General features: G+C 51.7%; 1 protein-coding gene across 1 annotated transcript in view; it reads left to right on the forward strand.

Moving 5' to 3' along the window:
- Window positions 1-20,992, forward strand: part of CERS2 (ceramide synthase 2) — a 93,440-nt gene that overhangs the window by 36,861 nt on the left and 35,587 nt on the right. Inside the window, exon 2 of the mRNA XM_060256434.1 lies at window positions 6,373-6,546. Within this exon, the coding sequence (XP_060112417.1) occupies window positions 6,374-6,546 (173 nt within the window). The 5' untranslated portion in view covers window position 6,373. The remainder of the gene's footprint in view (window positions 1-6,372; window positions 6,547-20,992) is intronic.

A 20,992-nucleotide genomic window follows, 5' to 3' on the forward strand; every position in this document is an offset into this window, starting at 1 on the left:
CAGTCCAACACTCTGTCACATAAGAACATAAGAGAAGCCCTGTTGGATCAGGCCAGTGGCCCCTCCAGTCCAACACTCTGTGTCACATAAGAACATAAGAGAAGCCCTGTTGGATCAGGCCAATGGCCCCTCCAGTCCAACACTCTGTGTCACATAAGAACATAAGAGAAGCCCTGTTGGGTCAGGCCAGTGGCCCCTCCAGTCCAACACTCTGTGTCACATAAGAACATAAGAGAAGCCCTGTTGGATCAGGCCAATGGCCCCTCCAGTCCAACACTCTGTGTCACATAAGAACATAAGAGAAGCCCTGTTGGGTCAGGCCAGTGGCCCCTCCAGTCCAACACTCTGTGTCACATAAGAACATAAGAGAAGCCCTGTTGGATCAGGCCAATGGCCCCTCCAGTCCAACACTCTGTGTCACATAAGAACATAAGAGAAGCCCTGTTGGATCAGGCCAATGGCCCCTCCAGTCCAACACTCTGTGTCCCATAAGAACATAAGAGAAGCCCTGTTGGATCAGGCCAATGGCCCCTCCAGTCCAACACTCTGTGTCCCATAAGAACATAAGAGAAGCCATGTTGGATCAGGCCAGTGGCCCATCCAGTCCAACACTCTGTGTCACATAAGAACATAAGAGAAGCCCTGTTGGATCAGGCCAGTGGCCCCTCCAGTCCAACACTCTGTGTCACATAAGAACATAAGAGAAGCCCTGTTGGATCAGGCCAATGGCCCATTCAGTCCAACACTCTGTGTCACATAAGAACATAAGAGAAGCTCTGTTGGATCAGGCCAGTGGCCCATCCAGTCCAACACTCTGTGTCACATAAGAACATAAGAGAAGCCCTGTTGGATCAGGCCAGTGGCCCCTCCAGTCCAACACTCTGTGTCACATAAGAACATAAGAGAAGCCCTGTTGGATCAGGCCAATGGCCCTTCCAGTCCAACATTCTGTGTCACATAAGAACATAAGAGAAGCCCTGTTGGATCAGGCCAGTGGCCCTTCCAGTCCAACATTCTGTGTCACATAAGAACAGAAGAGAAGCCCTGTTGGATCAGGCCAGTGGCCCATCCAGTCCAACACTCTGTGTCACATAAGAACAGAAGAGAAGCCCTGTTAGATCAGGCCAGTGGCCCCTCCAGTCCAACACTCTGTGTCACATAAGAACATAAGAGAAGCCCTGTTGGATCAGGCCAATGGCCCTTCCAGTCCAACATTCTGTGTCACATAAGAACATAAGAGAAGCCCTGTTGGATCAGGCCAGTGGCCCTTCCAGTCCAACATTCTGTGTCACATAAGAACATAAGAGAAGCCCTGTTGGATCAGGCCAATGGCCCTTCCAGTCCAACACTCTGTGTCACATAAGAACATAAGAGAAGCCATGTTGGATCAGGCCAGTGGCCCCTCCAGTCCAACACTCTGTGTCACATAAGAACATAAGAGAAGCCCTGTTGGATCAGGCCAATGGCCCCTCCAGTCCAACACTCTGTGTCACATAAGAACAGAAGAGAAGCCCTGTAGGATCAGGCCAATGGCCCCTCCAGTCCAACACTCTGTGTCACATAAGAACATAAGAGAAGCCCTGTTGGATCAGGCCAATGGCCCATCCAGTCCAACATTCTGTGTCACATAAGAACATAAGAGAAGCCATGTTGGATCAGGCCAATGGCCCTTCCAGTCCAACACTGTGTCACTTAAGAACATAAGAGAAGCCATGTTGGATCAGGCCACTGGCCCATCCAGTTCAGCACTCTGTGTCACATAAGAACATAAGAGAAGCCCTGTTGGATCAGGCCAATGGCCCATCCAGTCCAACACTCTGTGTCACATAAGAACATAAGAGAAGCCTTGTTGGATCAGGCCAGTGGCCCCTCCAGTCCAACACTCTGTGTCACATAAGAACATAAGAGAAGCCCTGTTGGATCAGGCCAATGGCCCCTCCAGTCCAACGCTCTGTGTCACATAAGAACATCAGAGAAGCCATGTTGGATCAGGCCAATGGCCCTTCCAGTCCAACATTCTGTGTCACATAAGAACATAAGAGAAGCCATGTTGGATCAGGCCAATGGCCCTTCCAGTCCAACACTCTGTGTCACTTAAGAACATAAGAGAAGCCATGTTGGATGAGGCCAGTGGCCCATCCAGTCCAACACTCTGTGTCACACTGGCCAAAAAATCCAGGTGCCATTAGGAGGTCCATTAGTGGGGCCAGGACACTGGAAGTCCTCACACTGTTGCCCCCTCAAGCACCAAGAATACAGAGCTTGTGAATCGCTCTGAGACTCTTGGGAGTGGAGGGCGGGATATAAATCCAATATCTTCTTCTTCCCCAGACAGAGAGTTCCAACAATACCCTGTGGCTAATAGCCATTGATGGACCTCTGCTCCAGATGCTTATCCAATTCCTTCTTGAAGCTGGCTATGCCTGTAGCCGCCACCTCCTGTGGCAGTGAATTAATTCACGTGTTAATCACTCTTTGGGTGAAGAAGGACCTCCTTTTATCCGTTCTAACCCGACTGCTCAGCAATTTCATCGAATGCCCACGAGATCTTGTATTGTGAGAAAGGGAGAAAAGAACTTCTTTCTCTACTTTCTCCATCCCATGCATAATCTTGTAAACCTCTATCATGTCACCCGCAGTCGACGTTTCTCCAAGCTAAAGAGCCCCAAGCGTTTCAACCTTTCTTCATAGGGAAAGTGTTCCAAACCTTTAATCATTCTAGTTGCCCTTTTCTGGACTTTCTCCAATGCTATAATATCCTTTTTGAGGTGCGGCGACCAGAACTGCACACAGTACTCCAAATGAGACCGCACCATCGATTTATACAGGGGCATTATGATACAATGACAGGAAGGGACTGCCTACAAAGCAAGAACTGATTGGGAAAATATTGGAGACAGCCAAGGTGGACTATCTGTCTTCTTTACTTGCTGGCAAGTCTAAAGAGGATGCAAAAAACATTGGGAGCCATGACATACCTGGCTTGACATTTCCGGTTGATCTTTAGCATGGTATTAACTGATGGTAATTGCTATAGTTTACTAAGGTATATATTGAGAGTAAGTTCCAATTTAGATATGTACAAGTATGAACTTATAGTCATAGAATCCTAGAGTTGGAAGGGACCTCCAGGGTCATCTAGTCCAACCCCCTGCACAATGCAGGAAACTCACAAACACCTCCCCCTAAATTCACAGGATCTTCATTGCTGTCAGTTGGCCATCTAGCCTCTTGTTTAAAAACCTCCCAGGAAGGAGAGCCCACCACCTCCCAAGGAGGAAGCCTGTTCCACTGAGGAACTGCTCTTAACAGTCATAGAATCCTAGAGTTGGAAGGGACCTCCGGGGTCATCTAGTCTAACCCCCTGCACAATGCAGGAAACTCACAAACACCTCCCCCTAAATTCACAGGATCTTCATTCAGAATGCATGTAACATTTGCTATTTTAACTGTACTTTGCATTTATTGAATTATTTTCTTGCCCTTTTTCATTGATGGTATATCGATATGTAGAATGTAATATTTTTTGTGTATTTCTTATTCTTCTCTATCCCCGTTCCCCTTGTTCTGTATATATGGAAACTTAATAAAACTTTAAAACAGGAGGGAAAAAAATTATACAGGGGCATTTGAAGTGAGGATTAATAGTTGCCTAAGCGTTCAAGCCCCGTGGCGCAGAGTGGGAAAGCTGCAGTACTGCAGTCGGAGCCCTCTGCTCACGACCTGAGTTCGATCCCAGCGGAAGCTGGTTCAGGTAGCCAGCTCCAGGTTGACTCAGCCTTCCATCCTTCAGAGGTCTGTTAAATGAGTACCCAGCTTGCTGGGGGGAAAGCGTAGAGGACTGGGGAAGGCAACGGCAAACCACCCCGTAAAAAGTCTGCCGTGAAAACGTGAAAGCAGCGTCACCCCAGACTTGGAAACAACTGGTGTTTGTACAGGGGACTACCTTTACCTTCTCTTCAAGAGTCTAAATCCCCTTTATTAGATCCAAATAGAAATGGGGAAGAGCCCCGTGGCGCAGAGTGGGAAAGCTGCAGTACTGCAGTCGGAGCCCTCTGCTCACGACCTGAGTTCGATCCCAGCGGAAACTGGGTCCAGGTAGCCGGCTCCAGGTTGACTCAGCCTTCCATCCTTCCGAGGTCTGTTAAATGAGGACCCAGCTTGCTGGGGGGAAAGCGTAGAGGACTGGGGAAGGCAAGGGCAAACCACCCCGTCAAAAGTCTGCCGTGAAAACGTGCAAAATTGCTAGGAGAGATTCCAGGCGTGGGATCTGGTATTTGGCACCTGAAGAAGTCGCCTTCTGCAATTGGCAGAACCAACTGGCCAGCCCTGGAGCTATACGCGCAGCTTTACGGTCAAAGCCAATCCGTGTCCTGGGTGCTGAAAGGTGCGTGGAAAGGAGTCCCGAGGAGGCGAATGGCGGGAAACTGGGTTCAGCAGAGGCTCGACCGCTGAGCCCGCAGCCTTTCTCCAAAAAGAGCACTCCAGGGCTGCAGGCAGAGGTCTTTTGCATCTGCTACTGGCCCGATCCCATCAACTGGAAGTGCCGGGGATTGAACCTGGGGCCTTCTGGGTGCCAAGCACAGACTCCACCCTTAGCCATAGCCTTCCCCCCCCCCCCAAAAAGAAGCAACTTCCTTTCACATTAGGGAGGGACGGTGGCTCAGTGGAAGAGCATCTGTTTGGGAAGCAGAAGGTCCCAGGTTCAATCCCTGGCATCTCCAACTCAAAAGAGTCCAGGCAAATAGGTGCGAAAAACCTCCCTTGAGACCCTGGAGAGCCACTGCCAGGCTGAGTAGACAAGACTGACTTTGATGGACCGAGGGTCTGATTCAGTAGAAGGCAGCTTCATATGTTCACCTGCTACCCGGCCCTTTTAACTGAAGATGCCGGGGATAGAACCTGGAACCTTCTGCATGCCAAGCAGAGCCTCTGCCCCTGAGCTATGGCCCCTCTCCATGGCTCCCCAGGGTCTCAGGCTGAGGTCTTTCCCATCACCTCCTGCCTGGTCCTTTTGACTGGAGATGCCGGGGATTGAACCTGGGACCTTCTGCATGCCAAGCAGAGTCTCTGCCACTGAGCTATGGCCCCTCTCCATGGCTCCCCAGGGTCTTAGGCTGAGGTCTTTCCCATCCCCTCCTGCCTGCTCCTTTTAACTGAAGATGCCAGGGATTGAACCTGGGACCTTCTGCATGCCGAGTGGAGGCTCTGCCACTGAGCCGTGCCTCTCTTGGTTCTTTCTTACTCAGTTGAATCCTTTGAGTTACATTGCTCTGTGAGACCATGACTGGTCACCCAGCCGGTTTCATGGGTGAGCTGGGCTTTGAACTTCCCCGTTGGTGTTGCCTTCGGTCCTCATTTAGAGCTCCAAGCCACAGAATAAAGGTCAGATGTTTGAGACATGAATGGAAGAGGTTTAAGAGCTGAAAGACAGACAGGAAGGAAGGAAGGAAGGAAGGAAGGAAGGAAGGAAGGAAGGAAGAAGAAGACTGCAGATTTATACCCCGCGTTCTCTCTGAATCAGAGACTCAGAGTGGCTTACAATCTCCTATATCTTCTCCACCCACAACAGACACGCTGTGAGGTGGGTGGGGCTGAGAGGACTCTCACAGCAGCTGCCCTTTCAGAGACAGCTCTGCGAGAGCTATGGCTGACCTAAGGCCATTCCAGCAGCTGCAAGGGGAGGAGTGGGGAATCAAACCCGATTCTCCCAGATAGGAGTCTGCGCACTTAACCACTACACCAAACTGGAAGGAAGGTAGATGGATGGATAGATAGATAGATGGTGGTGTGAGGGGGAGGGAGGGGGAAGTAGAAAGAAACCAACTTTAACTTTAAATGCACTCTTGCGAGGAATCTTCCCTAGAGGCGCATGTCTGCCGCTCTCCTTATCTCCCACCTCCCAACAAAGTAGTGTTTGTTATCTGAATGCAATTTGCTGCCCTGGATGGCAGGCACGGGGCGGGTGATTGGCTTCTGTTCAGGCGCGCTGTCTGGCCTGCTGCCCACGCCAAGCCTCTGAGGCTAACTTGTCTCTTGCCGTTCTCGAGAACAGGATGCATCGTGTCCTGCCATCTTCCCAGCAATTTCTGCTCTGGTCCGCTGAGGAACCGCGCTCACTGTCAGGAAGTTCTTCCTCATGTCGAGGAAACTCTTCCGACTTAATTTCAGCCTGTTGGTTCTGGGTTGACTCAGCCCTGCATAGCTGGTTATGTACAGGTGTTTAGTTGACTTTGGGGATTACTCGAAAGGGAACCAACTTTCTAAACGTGTGGCTGACAGGGAAGAATAAGGGCCTCGTTTTTCTGCTTCCCCTCTCTGTCTAGACTTGTCCCATCCAAACCATCGTCTCTCTGGTTTTTGCCTTTTCAGAATGTTCCAGACGTTATATAACTACTTCTGGTGGGACCGCCTCTGGCTGCCGGCGAACCTAACCTGGGCCGACCTCGAAGACAACAATGGGCAGGTGCACGCCAAGGCCTCCGACCTCTACGTCACCTTCCCTTTGGCCTTCGTGTTTCTTCTGCTCAGACATCTCTTTGAAATGTGAGTGCTTTGGTCTGGGGAAATTTCTGTCCCTTCCTACATCCTCTTCCTCCTTCGTCCTTGCCTCATGACTTAAAAAGGCACCCCAATGGAATCTCCTTCTCTCTTTTTAATTAAGATCATAGAGCTCGAAGGGACCGCCATAGAATCATAGAGTTGGAAGAGACCTCCAGGGTCATCTAGTCCAGCCCCCTGCACGAGGCAGGAAACTCACAAACACCTCCCCCTAAATTCACAGGATCTTCTTTGCTGTCAGATGCCCATCTAGCCTCTGTTTAGAAGCATCCAAGGAAGGAGAGCCCACCACCTCCCAAGGAAGCTTCTTCCACTGAGGAATTGCTCTAACGGTCAGGAAGTTCCTCCTAATGTTGAGCCGGAAACTCTTTTGATTTATCAAAGATTTCAGGTTTTCACGGCTGGTAACATCATTAGGGATTGTAGAATCTTTCGGGCTCAAGTGCCGTGTTCTACTGGAGAAAGTTTTTCTTCCAGACGTTTCATTCTTTTGATTTAATTTCAACCCGTTGGTTCTGGTCCTACCTTCTGAGGCCACAGAAAACAATTCCACACCATCCTCTCTAGGACAGCCCTTCAAGGACTTGAAGATGGTGATCCTATCACCTCTCAGCCGCCTCCTCTCCAGGCTAAACATCCCCAGCTCCTTCAACCTTTCCTCATAGGACTTGGTCTCCAGACCCCTCACCATCGTCGTCGCCCTCCTCTGGACCCCTTCCAGCTTGTCTAGATCCTTCTTAAAATGTGGTGCCCGAAACTGAACACAAGACTCCAGGCGAGGTCTTACCAGAGCAGAGCAAAGCGATACCCTCACATCACGTGATCTGGACACTCGACTTCCGTCGATACAGCCCAAAATCGCATTTGCCTATTTGCATTTGCCTATGATTCTAAATCTGGACTGATAGAGGAAGCAGAAAGAGAAGGTTGTTGTCCTCCAGGGTCATCTAGCCCGACCCTCTGCACAATGCAGGAGGTTCATAAATACATCTCGCCTGCACACCCCCAATGAACCCCTTCTCCACACGCAGAAGATGACGAAAGAGAAAAACAATATCACCCTCCAGTACCCCTGGGCATGTCAGAAAGGGCCAGGGGAACGAAGCCCTGATGCAGCCCTTCCTGCCCTCCTTCTCAGGATCTGCCTAATTCACCGGATCCGCTTTGCTGTCAGGCGGCCATCCAGCCGCTGTTTAAAGACCTCCAAAGAAGGAGAGCCCACCCACCCCCATCCTAGGGTTGCCAGTCCCCAGGTGGGGGCAGAGGATTCCCCAGTTTCCTCCCCCCACTTCAGGGTCATCAGAAGGAAGGGGTGGGGAGAAATGTTTGCTGGGAACTTCATTATTCCCTGTGGAGACCAATTGGTTCACAGGTATCTGGGCTCTGGTGGGGCTGGGGTTTTTTTTTTAGGTAAAGGCACCAAATTTGCAGCATAGCATCCGATGTCTCTCCTCAAGACACCCCCTAAGTTTCAAACAGATTGGTCCAGGCGGTCCAGTTCTATGAGCCCCCAAAGAAGGTGCCCCTATCCATTATTTCCAATGGATGGAAGGCATTTAACAGGTGTGCGGTCCCTTTAAATGTGATGGCCAGAACCCCCTTTGGAGTTCAACCATGCTTGTCACACCCTTGCTCCTGGCTCCACCCCCAAAGTCTCCTGGCTCCACTCCCAAAGTCTCCTGGCTCCACCCCCAAAGTCCCCAGATATTTTTTTGAATTGGACCTGGCAACACACCCAAAGAAGTGTGTTCCCACTATGAAATTCTCCTCTGTGAAGATGATGATGATGATGATGATATTGGATTTATCTCCCGCCCTTTACTCTGAATCTCAGTCTCAGAGCGCCTCACAATCTCCTTTATCGTCATCCTCCACAACAGACAATATGAGGTGGGTGGGGCTGAGAGGGCTCTGACAGAAGCTGCCCTTTCAAGGACAACTCCTACGAGAGCTGTGGCTGACCCAAGGCCATTCCAGCAGCTGCAAGTGGAGGAGTGGGGAATCAAACCCGGTTCTCCCAGATAAGAGTCCGCGCAGTTAACCGCTGCACCAAACTGGCTCACCAAAAACAAAGACATTTTTACAGATTTTTGAACTATGGATTCTGAAGCGTGATATATTTTCAAAGAGGATCTGGGAAGCCTGGATTCAAATTCCCCCTCTGCTTCGGAAGGTTATTGGGGTGTCCTTTGGTCAGTCGCACTTTCTCAGCCTAACCTACCAGAGAGCCAGTTTGGTGTGGTGGTGAAATGTGCAGGCTCTTTTCTGGGGGAACCAGGTTTGATTCCCCACTCCTCCACTTGCAGCTGCTGGGATGGCCTTGGGTCAGCCATAGTTCTGGCAGAGGTTGTCCTTGAAAGGGCAGCTGCTGTGAGAGCCCTCTCAGCCCCACCCACCTCACAGGGTGTCTGTTGTGTGGGGAGAAGATAAAGGAGATTGTGAGCCGCTCTGATACTCTTGAGTGGAGGGTGGAATATTCTACCTCACAGGTGGTTGTTGGAGGATAGAAGGAAGAGAGGCTTGGCTCAGTAGCTCTGTTGTGCAATTGAGAGAGCCTGGCAAAGCAAGCTCTCCCTCCCCCCTTCTCAGCCAATGGAGAAAGTTTAGGCTTTGCTCTGTAGCTCTGCTGTGCGACTGAGCAAGCCTTGCGAAGCAAGCTGTGATGCAGAAGGAAGCAAGAGAGAGGGAGAAGGAAGCAGATGACAGCCAATTGCTTGGGGGCCTGATAGGAGCCCTCTGAGGGCCTGATTCGGCCCCCAGGCTGAATGTTTGACACCTCTGCAGTAGGCCCTGACTAAGAGCCCTGTAAGCTTTCGGGAGATTGGCTACGTCAGGGATGTGTGGCCTAATATGCAAAGGAGCTCCTGCTATACACACACACACACACAAAGCCCTGGATACACCAGTGTGCTAAGGCTGAGATGCACCTCCCTTAGCCTGCTAGAGATTTAATTTTGGAGATGCCAAGCGGGGAGCTGTGGTACAGCCTCGTTTGGAATGTTGTGTGCCGTTCTGGATTCGAATCCAGTAGCAATTTAGAGACCAACAAGGTTTTGGGGGTTATAAGCTTCCGAGAGCTCTCAAACTCCGATACCCTGGAAATCTTGTTCGTCTCTGAGCTGCAACTGGCCTTGATTTTAGCACCTGTACTGAAGAAGATGAAGATGAAGACTGCAGAGAAGAAGACTGCAGATTTATACTTCACCCTTTTCTCCGAATTAAAGTCTCAGAGCGGCTTACAGTCCCCTATATCTTCTCCCCTCACAACAGACACCCCGTGAGGTGGGTGGGGCTGAGAGAGCTCTGACAGAAGCTGCCCTTTCAAGGACAACTCCTGCAAGAGCTACGGCTGACCCAAGGCCCTCCCAGCAGCTGCAAGTGGAGGAGTGGGGAATCAAACCCGATTCTCTCAGATAAGAGTCTGCACACTTAACCACTACACCAGACTGGCTCTCCTCATGCGACACGATTATGTTCTGAAACAGTGTGCAATTCTGGCGCCATGGAATGAAGTGAGAGTCCGGGGGCACTTCTAAGGCCAACAAAGTTTTATTAAAAGTATGAGCTTTTATGTGCAAGCCAGTATTCCCTCTAAGCTGCATCTTGTGACCTGGCAACTGTGATCCACGCAACAGTCACCTCGAGGCTAGACTACTGTAATGCCCTCTACATGGGGCTGCCCTTGTACCGAACGTGAAAACTAGTTAGTGCAGAACGCGGCGGCCAGGCTATTGGGGGGCTACCTCGGTGGGAACATGTGCAGCCTTGTGTATCGAGTTCGTTATAAGGTGCTGGTCATTACCTTTAAAGCCCTATATGGCCGAGGACCTGCCTACCTTAGGGACCGCCTCTCCCCATATGTTCCCCAGAGAGCACTGAGATCCAGTTCCCAAAATCTTTTTAAAATCCCTGGACCAAGGGAGGCTAGATTGAAAACAACGAGGGAGCAGGCCTTCTCAACATTGGCCCCCCCGATGGTGGAATCAACTCCCAGAGGAGGTGCAAGCCCTGCGGGACCTGAATCAGTTTCGCAGGGCTTGCAAAACCGCCCTCTTTCAGCTCGCTTTTAAGATGGAACCCGGCTAAATTGACTTCTAGCCCTCCTATACATGTTTCTGAATTGTAGCACCTTAATTAATAACTCGTAATGGCTAACTGTTTTATCTAATTTTTAACTTAATTTATAAATGTAATTCAACTGTATTTTAATCTGTTCTATTGTAATGATTGTACTTTATCAAAATCATGGTTATACCATGTCCTGTGAGCTGCCCTGAGCCTGCCTTTGGCGGGGGAGGGCGGGATACAAAAATAAATTTATTATTATTAAAAATCTACTTTGTGAGCTCCTGGTATTAAAAGATCTTCTTCGTGGTCTCTGTGCATTCACACATATGGGTAATCCGCAGGATTGGCCCCGACCTCGGAGAGTTCAAAGCAATCTTGATCGTAGATCTGGCGCGCCTCCCACTTGTCCTGGGAGGAGGCAGCTACTGCGCATGCCTGGACAAGGGGGAGGTGCTTAGCCACTCAGTTTCTTCCTTACCGCCGACCGGATCGCACCTTCCTCGTTGATCTCCAACTTCTTCATTGCAATCTCCAACAATTACCTTCTCTTCGCTTCAATTCTTCATCTTCTACTCCTCCTGGTATCGTATAAAAAAAAAAAAGCCTTCTCTTACTATTCTTTCTGGACTTTCCCCTCCCTCCCCCCCCCCCTCCCCGGGCGGATGGAAGGAAGGGACAAGATAATCTTTAAACGCTGTACCAGCTGCTCATCCAAAATCCCCTCGTCCGACGGCCACTCTCTTTGCTTGTTCTGCCTTGGAGAGGCCCACCGTCCAGACTCCTGCGTGCACTGCAGCCAATTTGGCAAACAGGCCCGCAAGAACCGCGCCGCGAGACTCAAGAGCCACCTCATGGAAACCACACTCCGACCGGCCATGCCGCATGGCGGACAAAAACAACCCGCGCCATCTTCCCCACACCTCGTGGGAGAGGCGCAGTCGGCAGCTTCCGTGGCACAGAGTCCCTGTAAGCCTAAGACCGGCAAACACTCCAAGAAGTCGGACAACCCCAAAAAGCGCCGCCGCTCCGATTCTGCCCACTCGGACCCGACGGGTAGCGTTAGCTCGAAAAAGCACAAGAACCGCCCTCTCGACTCGGCCTCGAACCCGACCACCAAACCGAAGGCACCGAACCCGAGCGCCACTACCTCCGGATCGATGCCGAAGACTCCGACGTCGAAGTCGACGGCAACACCGTCAATCACTCCGTTGGAAATCATCCGCATCTCATCGAAGTCGCCGTCCATTCCGAATTCCCCACCAGACCAGCTGCTGGATACGCACTCTACCGCGTCCGTCAGGACCCGGCCTCTCGACCCCACTAAATTCATAGATCTCGCACAGCCAATAGACGCCCACGCGCTCATCAGAGAACCCTCGACCCCGAGAGCTCTCCCGACTAGACCACGATCTCGCAGTCGCAGACGCACCAGGTCCCGTAGTCGCCGACACACCAGGTCCCACAGTCGCCGCCGCACCAGGTCCCGCAGTCGCCGCCGCACCAGGTCCCGCAGCCGCCGACGCTCCCGCAGCCACCGCAGGGGGAGACACTACTATTACTCTCCATCGAGATCCAGGTCTCCATCCCCACGGAACCGAAGACGGCACCGACGATCACCCTCCTACGATCGCCATTACCATACCTACCAAGAGTCTCCTCGCTACCGAGATCACACACACAGACTCCAAACTGCATCGGTCGAACCGCTTCACCACCATGACGACCCTACGAGTCTCGGCGCCGAACCGAAACTCCCGTCGCCACTGGGATCCTTACACGCGGCTCCCAAGACAACACCTCAGCCCGACCTGCACCAAGGAACCGACGACGGATCCGAGGAGGAACTCTCCGACTCCGACCACTCTTCGGGTTCGGACCTACAATCCCCAGACTCCGACATAGCCAAGCCAGCAGACCTATCACCGTCTGAGGGCCCGAGATCCTACCTCGACCTCGTAGCAAACATGGCAAGCTCGCTAAATCTGAAACTCAATACGGACGCTCCCAGAGTCTCGGACGTCGTATTTGATCTAGTGCATGCGGATCTTCCATCCAGCTCCTCTCTTCCCATGCTCCCCGTCCTCCTAGAAACACTCAAAGAAGCATGGGACAAACCGGCATCAGTACCGCCAACATCCAAGAGAGTTGAAGCTCTGTACAAGATACATGCACCTGATTCTAAGTTCCTGTTCACCCACCCGGCTCCGAACTCGATCATTGTGCATTCGTCTTCGAAGTCGAAGCAGACCAGACACCCGGTACCACCAGAACGAGAGGGCAAAAAACTCGACACGATTGGGAGAAAGATTTACGCCCTCACTACAGCCACAACCAAAATCCTCAACTACATGGCATGCTTTTCCGCATACACCCACAACCTGACCACTTCCCTCGCCGCATTGGTACCATCCCTGCCCGAGGCATCCCAAAAGTCAGCCACCACTACCCTGCAAGAAATGGCCAGAGTGAGCAAACAGCAAATCAACACTGCCCGTCACGCTGCACAGTGTTCCTCCAGAACCTTGGCCTCAGCCATAGCACTCCGCAGACACGCGTGGCTCAGGTCCTCCTCCCTCCAACCAGACATCAAATATAAGGTGGAAGATTTGCCCTTTGATGGCCTTGGCCTGTTTAGCTCATCTACAGATGACATCCTCACATCAGTAGACGATGGCAGGAAAAGGGCGAAACGACTGGGAGTCTCCCAACCTCTGAACCAATCCAATCGGCAAAGGAACTGGAGGTCCAGCCAATACAAAGGGACCAGATCCCCACGGCAACAGGAATCATGGAAGCGCAAACTACCGCAGTCCAAACCTTCCTTTCAAAACAGACGCCAAACAACCAAGAAACCTTCAACCACATCCAAACCGTCTCTCTGACCTCCCTCCCCCGAGCCGTCCAGTCTCCCTCCATCAGCCAAACCGGTCAACACGACTACAACCATTCTACACTGCCTGGAGGACCATAACATCAGACGCCTGGGTCCTCGCCATCATTCAAAGAGGCTACCTAATAGAGTTTACCTCCACTCCAAGGCACCACCGATTCCTCACCACACCCCCGTCCGCACCCCTGCAGACAGAAATCGCGTCTCTGCTGGACAAAGGCGCGATAGAACCAGTCCCACCCCAATACCATCGCACCGGCTTCTACTCCCGGTACTTCCTGGTGCCAAAAAAGGACGGAGGACTCCGACCCATTCTCGACCTCCGCAAACTCAACCTACACATAACCTACAAGAAATTCCGTATGGTCACGCTTCAGGCAATCCTCCCGCTCATCCCAGAACGAGCATGGATGGCGTCCATAGACCTCCAGGATGCCTACTTCCACATTACAATCAATCATCATCACAGAAGATTCCTCAGGTTCGCCATAGGGAAGCAGCACTTCCAGTTCTGCTCCCTTCCCTTCGGCCTCTCCACAGCACCAAGGGTCTTCACCAAGTGCATGGCAGTAGTAGCAGCCACATTACGCCAGCAACAGATATCAATCTTCCCTTACATAGACGACTGGCTGATCGTCGCCCATTCCAGGGAGCAACTACAACTGGACGTCTCGACCACCCTCTCCACCCTGGCCACCTTAGGCCTCCTAGTCAACCTCTCAAAATCCAAACTAGTCCCTACCCAGAGGATTCAATTCATAGGAGCAGACATCTCCACGCTCTCGCAAACGGCCTTTCTACCTCAGGACAGAGCACTCGCCATACTGTCACTGGCCAACACTATCATCGCCCAGCGCTCCCAAACAGCGCTCACTTTCCAGAGAATGCTAGGCCTCATGGCAGCAACCACAGCAGTTCTGCGGTTTGCGAAGCTGCACATGCGTCCCCTCCAAATGTGGTTCGTAAGGACTTTTCGCCCCCACACACAACATCAATCCACACTACTCACCCTTCCACTACACATCGTGCCATCCCTCAAATGGTGGACCAAGGAACGTCACCTCTACAAGGGCATGCCATTCAAGCAGACACCGCCCTCGGTGATTGTAACCACAGATGCCTCCAAGTGGGGATGGGGAGCCCACTTGGAAGACCTCACGGTGCAGGGCCAGTGGACAGACTACGAACGCTCTCTCCACATAAATTGCCTGGAGCTCATCGCAGTGCACAAGGCTTTGCGGTCCTTCCTCCCATCGCTAAGGAACCAGCACGTCCAGATCACCTCCGACAACATCGCCACAGTCTTTTACATCAACAGGCAGGGCGGCACCGCCTCCGTCAGACTCTGCAAGAGAGCCCTGGCACTGTGGCATTGGAGCATAAGCCAGGGCATCTTCCTCACGGCCGTACACCTACCAGGGGTCGAGAACACCCAGGCAGACGCCCTGAGTCGCCACTCTACCAACAACCACGAGTGGTCCATCAACAGCCGATACATCCGACAGATTTTCAGCATCTTCGGACAACCGAAGATAGATGTATTTGCTTCACCGTCAAATGCCCAATGCACCCGCTTCTACACGAGAGGTCCTCCATCCCACCTCTCCAGGGGGGATGCCTTCCTACAAACTTGGAACGGAACACTCCACTACCTCTTCCCCCCCATTCCACTTATCACCAGAGTTCTACAGAAGATTCAGGTAGACCACACAAACTGCATCCTCATAACTCCATGGTGGCCCCGCCAACCCTGGTTTACGACCTTGCTGCTCCTGTCCAACAACACCTTCATCCAACTCCCTCAAACACGGGATCTCCTCTCTCAACAGGACGGCAGGGTCCTTCACCACAACCCAGCATCACTCAAATTAACAGCCTGGAGAATCAGTTTCTAGACTTCCCCCCGGAGGTCCGTCAGGTCCTAGTGAACTCCAGAAAACCATCTACTAGGAAATCCTATCTACTGAAGTGGAAACGCTTCTCACACTATGCCTCACAGCACAACTTCGACCCCAACTATGCCACTATACCTCAGGTACTAACTTACACCTTAACGCTCTCTAGAGCGGGTCTGTCGTATTCTTCCCTGAAGGTACACCTGGCAGCCATCTCTGCTTTCCACCCCCGCATCGATGGCACAACGGTATTCTCTCACCATGCGACCAGAGCTTTCCTCAAGGGCATCATTCGCCTACACCCACCAATCAAACAAGTTCTACCCACCTGGAGTCTGTCTCTAGTCCTGAGCCAACTCATGAAACCGCCCTTCGAGCCCATGGCTTCCATCCCACTACACCTGCTGTCATGGAAGACGGCATTACTTACGGCCCTCACCACAGGTAAGAGGGCCAGTGACATCTGCGCATTCAGAGCGGACCCACCGTATACGATATTTCATAACAGTACGGTGATCCTCCGACCTGACCCGACCTTTCTACCCAAGGTCGTCTCTCCTTTTCATCTAGGAAGACAGTCCACTATACCAGCCTTCTTCCAGCACCCCGCGGACGCGGGACAAAGGGCGCTCCACAACCTGGATGCACGGAGAGCCCTAGCCTTCTACATAGACAGAACCCGCCAAATCCGTAAAGACCCTAGACTTTTTGTCACCTACGCTACCCATGATAAGGGCAGCAGAATATCTACTCAGAGACTCTCCAAATGGATTGTTGCTGCCATCGAACTCTGCTACCAGCTGGCAAAACAACCCATCCCTCAACATATACGAGCCCACTCAACCAGAGCCGTGGCTACCTCGTCCGCCTTCATGAAAGGCATCCCTATAGAGGACATATGCGCCGCAGCCGTCTGGTCCTCCACATCTACCTTCGCCTCGCACTACGCTCTCGACGTTCGTGCCCGGCGAGATGCCTCCTTCGGACAAGCGGTGCTACGGTCGATCTTCGACTAACCACTGTGAGTACCACTATCATTACGTTACGCTCTAACCTTACATATTCTTACAGATCCAGCACCCACCTCCGAAGAAATGGCTCGCTAATCACCCATATGTGTGAATGCACAGAGACCACGAAGAAGATGGACAGGTTTCTTACCTGTAACTGGTGATCTTCGAGTGGTCATCTGTGCAATCACACAGACCCACCCAGCCTTCCCCGCTGCTGGAAGCTAGTTAGCACAGTTATTTCCACCTATCCGGCGGCGGGAAGAAACTGAGTGGCTAAGCACCTCCCCCTTGTCCAGGCATGCGCAGTAGCTGCCTCCTCCCAGGACAAGTGGGAGGCGCGCCAGATCTACGATCAAGATTGCTTTGAACTCTCCGAGGTCGGGGCCAATCCTGCGGATTACCCATATGTGTGATTGCACAGATGACCACTCGAAGATCACCAGTTACAGGTAAGAAACCTGTCCTTGTGAGCTCCTGTATCAATTATTGTGCTCTGGGGACCATTTTTCCCGAGCCGAGACAAAAATGTGTGAGCTGGAGGCTAAAAATCTGTGAGCTAGCTCACACTCACTCAGCTTAGAGGGAACACGGGTGCAAGCACACCTCTGCAGATGAAAATCCGAAGCGTGTGTCCACACGGAAGCTCATACCTTTAATAAAAAATGTGTTGGTCTTAAAGGTGCCCCCGGACACTCACTCTCCTTTGTGTGCTGTTCTGGCCGCTGTATCTCAACAAGGGCACTGCGGAGCTGGGAAAACATAACAGAAGAGGCCAGTTGGAGCACCTTTTCAGTGAGGAAAGGCTGAAGAGTCTGGGATCCGTCTTTAGGGGGAAAAGAGGACAGGCTAAGTAGATCATTAATTTCGTCCGCTTTTCGGTTTAAAGTCATTTAAAGTGGGCAGTGGAAACAAAAAAGGTGCAAAGGCTAAAACCGCAGTTCTGAGGCTGTTAAAGAAAGGCTAAATCTATAAAGCTGAGCCAACATGAACAATGTGAGAGAGACGCTTTGATGAGGAGAAAACCCCATTAAGATTAATCCTCATGGGGATCTCTCAAAGCGTCTTGAGATCATGAAAGCCCTTAAAAGGACATGAAAAACCTGGCTGGAGGGGTCGTTCGGAACTTATTTAGTCTCAGAAGATTGTAGCAGCATCTCCACATCAGCCTCTTTGGGGGAGAGCCTAAAACAGGGGTGTCAAACATATGGCCTAGGGGCCGAATCAGGCCCCTGGAGGGCTCCTATCAGGCCCCCGAGCAACTGGCTGTCAACTGCTTCCTTCTCCCTCTCTCTTGCTTCCTTCTGCATCACAGCTTGCTTTGCCAGGCTTGCTCAATGGCACAGGAGCTACAGAGCAAAAACCTCTCTTTTCTCCATTGGCTGAGGCTCCTCCCTTGGGGAGGAATAGCTTTCTTTGCCAGGCTCTCTCCATCACACAGCAGAGCTACTGAGCCAGGCCTCTCTTCCTTCTATTGGCTGAGGCTCCTCCCCCTCCTGGTCCCCTGGGGAAGGAAGGAAAGAGCCAGAGCTTCCTTTGCCCAGTTCCCTGGATCCCGTGGGAGAAATACAAAGAAAGCACCTTTAAGACCAACGAATGCTAACATTTTAAGCATGTTTTAAGTTTTTAAAAAACATATATTTAATGGTGTTTGTGTCCTTTATAAAGTTTATATCTATGCTACCTAATCTTAAATAGGTACACACTTGGCCCGGCCTGACATGGCCCAGCCTAACCTGACATTCCATCTCCACGTTCCATCAGTGGCTCTTAGCCGCAGCTTATTGTTGGAGCTCTCTGTCTGGGGCAGTGATGCTCTGTATTCTTGTGCTTGGGGGGGGGGCACAGTGGAAGGGTTTCTAGCCCGAATGTTGGACTTCTAGCCCCACTGGTGGACCTCCTGATGGCACTTGGGGTTTTTTTGGCCACTGTGTGACACAGAGTGTTGGACTGAATGGGCCACTGGCCTGATCCAACAGGGCTTCTCTTATGTTCTTATGTGACACAGAGTGTTGGACTGAATGGGCCACTGGCCTGATCCAACAGGGCTTCTCTTATGTTCTTATGACATGGCCTGTTTGGTGTAGTGGTTAAGTGTGCGGACTCTTATCTGGGAGAACCGGGTTTGATTCCCCACTCCTCCACTTGCACCTGCTGGAATGGCCTTGGGTCAGCCATAGCTCTGGCAGAGGTTGTCCTTGAAAGGGCAGCTGCTGTGAGAGCCCTCTCCAGCCCCACCCACCTCACAGGATGTCTGTTGTGGGGGAGGAAGGGAAAGGAGATTGTGAGCCGCTCTGAGACTCTTTGGAGTGGAGGGTGGGATATAAATCCAATATCTTCATCTACCTCACAGGGTGTCTGTTGTGGGGGAGGAAGGGAAAGGAGATTGTGAACCGCTCTGAGACTCTTCGGAGTGGAGGGCGGGATATAAATCCAATATCTTCTTCATCTTCTTCTTCTTCTTCTGGCCCAACAAGGTCTAATTTATGTCAAATCTGGCTCTCATAACAAATGTGTTTGACACCCCTGGCCTAAAAAGTTGCAAATGAGTATGGAGGGTAAGGACAGAGAGCCGGTTTGGTGTTGTGGTTAAGTGTGCGGGCTCTTATCTGGGGAGGGACGGTGGCTCAGTGGTAGAGCATCTGCTTGGGAAGCAAGAGGTCCCAGGTTCAATCCCCGGCATCTCCAACTCAAAAGGGTCCAGGCAAATAGGCATGAAAAACCTCAGCTTAAGACCATGGAGAGCCGCTGCCAGTTAGGGGAGGGATGGTGGCTCAGTGGTAGAGCATCTGCTTGGGAAGCAAGAGGTCCCAGGTTCAATCCCCGGCATCTCCAACTCAAAAGAGTCCAGGCAAATAGGCATGAAAAATCTCAGCTTGAGACCCTGGAGAGCTGCTGCCAGTTAGGGGAGGGACGGACTATAAATCCAACATCATCATCATCATCATTTTCAAATCTCAAGGACTATTCCAACTCAGCAGATGGAGGAGGAGATGCCCTATATTCTGAATCTGAGAGTCTCAGAGTGGTCATAGTGACCTCAGCTTGAGACACTGGAGAGCCGCTGCCAGTTAGGGGAGGGACGGTGGCTCAGTGGAAGAGCATCTGCTTGGTAAGCAGAAGGTCCCAGGTTCAATCCCCGGCATCTCCAACTCAAAAGGGTCCAGGCAAATAGGTGTGAAAAACCTCAGCTTGAGACCCTGGAGAGCCGCTGCCAGTCTGAGGAGACAAGACTGACTTTGATGGACCGAGGGGGGTCTGATTCAGTAGAAGGCGATGTTCATATGTACCCGCATTGACTCCAGTGTGGGTGCACGAATCCTGCTGGCAAGCCTGGCTCGGGACTCTGGATCCAGGCGACTTGTGTTAGAGCCCCCTGAGCCCTCGTCGCGGGCCTGGCGTGAAGGCGGGAATGCTGCGTCCTTGACAGTAAAGGCCTTGCCAAGGCCCACAAAAACAATCGACCGAGGAGGGAGGGTGGGCCGGCTGGCATCGAAAGAGGCCCCGCGTTCTACCCTGGCACAATTGGCGCATTGTCTCGCATTCCACTTGGGGTGGGGGGGGATGCACATTATCTCAGCGCCGTCCAGGAACGGGCCTGGGACGCTGAGACCGAAGCATTAAAGAGCAATTATTTCACACATTTTGACAACTTCTCCCAAGGAGAGGTGGGAGACAAGCCGGGCTTTGTTATGGAGATGGAGGGGCTGGGTGAAGTCCTGCGTCTTTGCAGTGGGAGGGACAGGCGGGGAGAACATGGTGTGCCGAGGAGCAGAAATGTCAGGGGATGCAGAACTGGGAGGGTGGGGGGGGCACAAAGTGCTCTTAAGGGCTGCCTTAAGAGCTACCAGTTTGGTTTCGTGGTGAAGTGTGCGGACTCTTATCTGGGAGAACCGGGTTTGATTCCCCACTCCTCCACTTGCAGCTGCTGGAACTCTCGCAGAGTTGTCGTTGAAAGGGCAGCTTCTGTCAGAGCTCTCTCAGTCCCACACACCTCACAGGGTGTCGGTTGCGCGCGCGCGTGTGTGGGGAAATTAAAGGAGATTGTGACATATGAACATACGAAGCTGCCTTATACTGAATCAGACCCACGGTCCATCAAAGTCAGTATTGTCTACTCAGACTGGCAGCGGCTCTCCAGGGTCTCAAGCTGAGGTTTTTCACGCCTACTTGCCTGGACCCTTTTTATTTGGAGATGCCGGGGATTGAACCTGGGACCTTCTGCTTACCAAGCAGATGCTCCACCACTGAGCCACCATCCCTCACTATGACCACAGATTCAGAATATAGGGCAGAGTATTAATACAATATCATCATCATCTTCTTCCTCTTCTCTTCTTCTTCTTCTTCCATCTCCTCCTCCATCTGCTGAGTTTGAATATTCCTTGAGATTTGAAAATGATGATGTTGATGTTGGATTTATAGTCCGCCTTCCACTCCGAATTTCAGAGCGGCTCACAATCTCCTTTGCTTTCCTCTCCTGTGAGGTGGGTGCAGCTGAGAGGGCTCTCACATCAGCTGCCCTTTCAAGGACAGCTCTGTGAGAGCTTTGGCTGACCCAAGGCCAT

This window comes from Heteronotia binoei, chromosome 1 (genome assembly GCF_032191835.1).
Source record: "Heteronotia binoei isolate CCM8104 ecotype False Entrance Well chromosome 1, APGP_CSIRO_Hbin_v1, whole genome shotgun sequence".
NCBI lineage: Eukaryota > Metazoa > Chordata > Lepidosauria > Squamata > Gekkonidae > Heteronotia > Heteronotia binoei.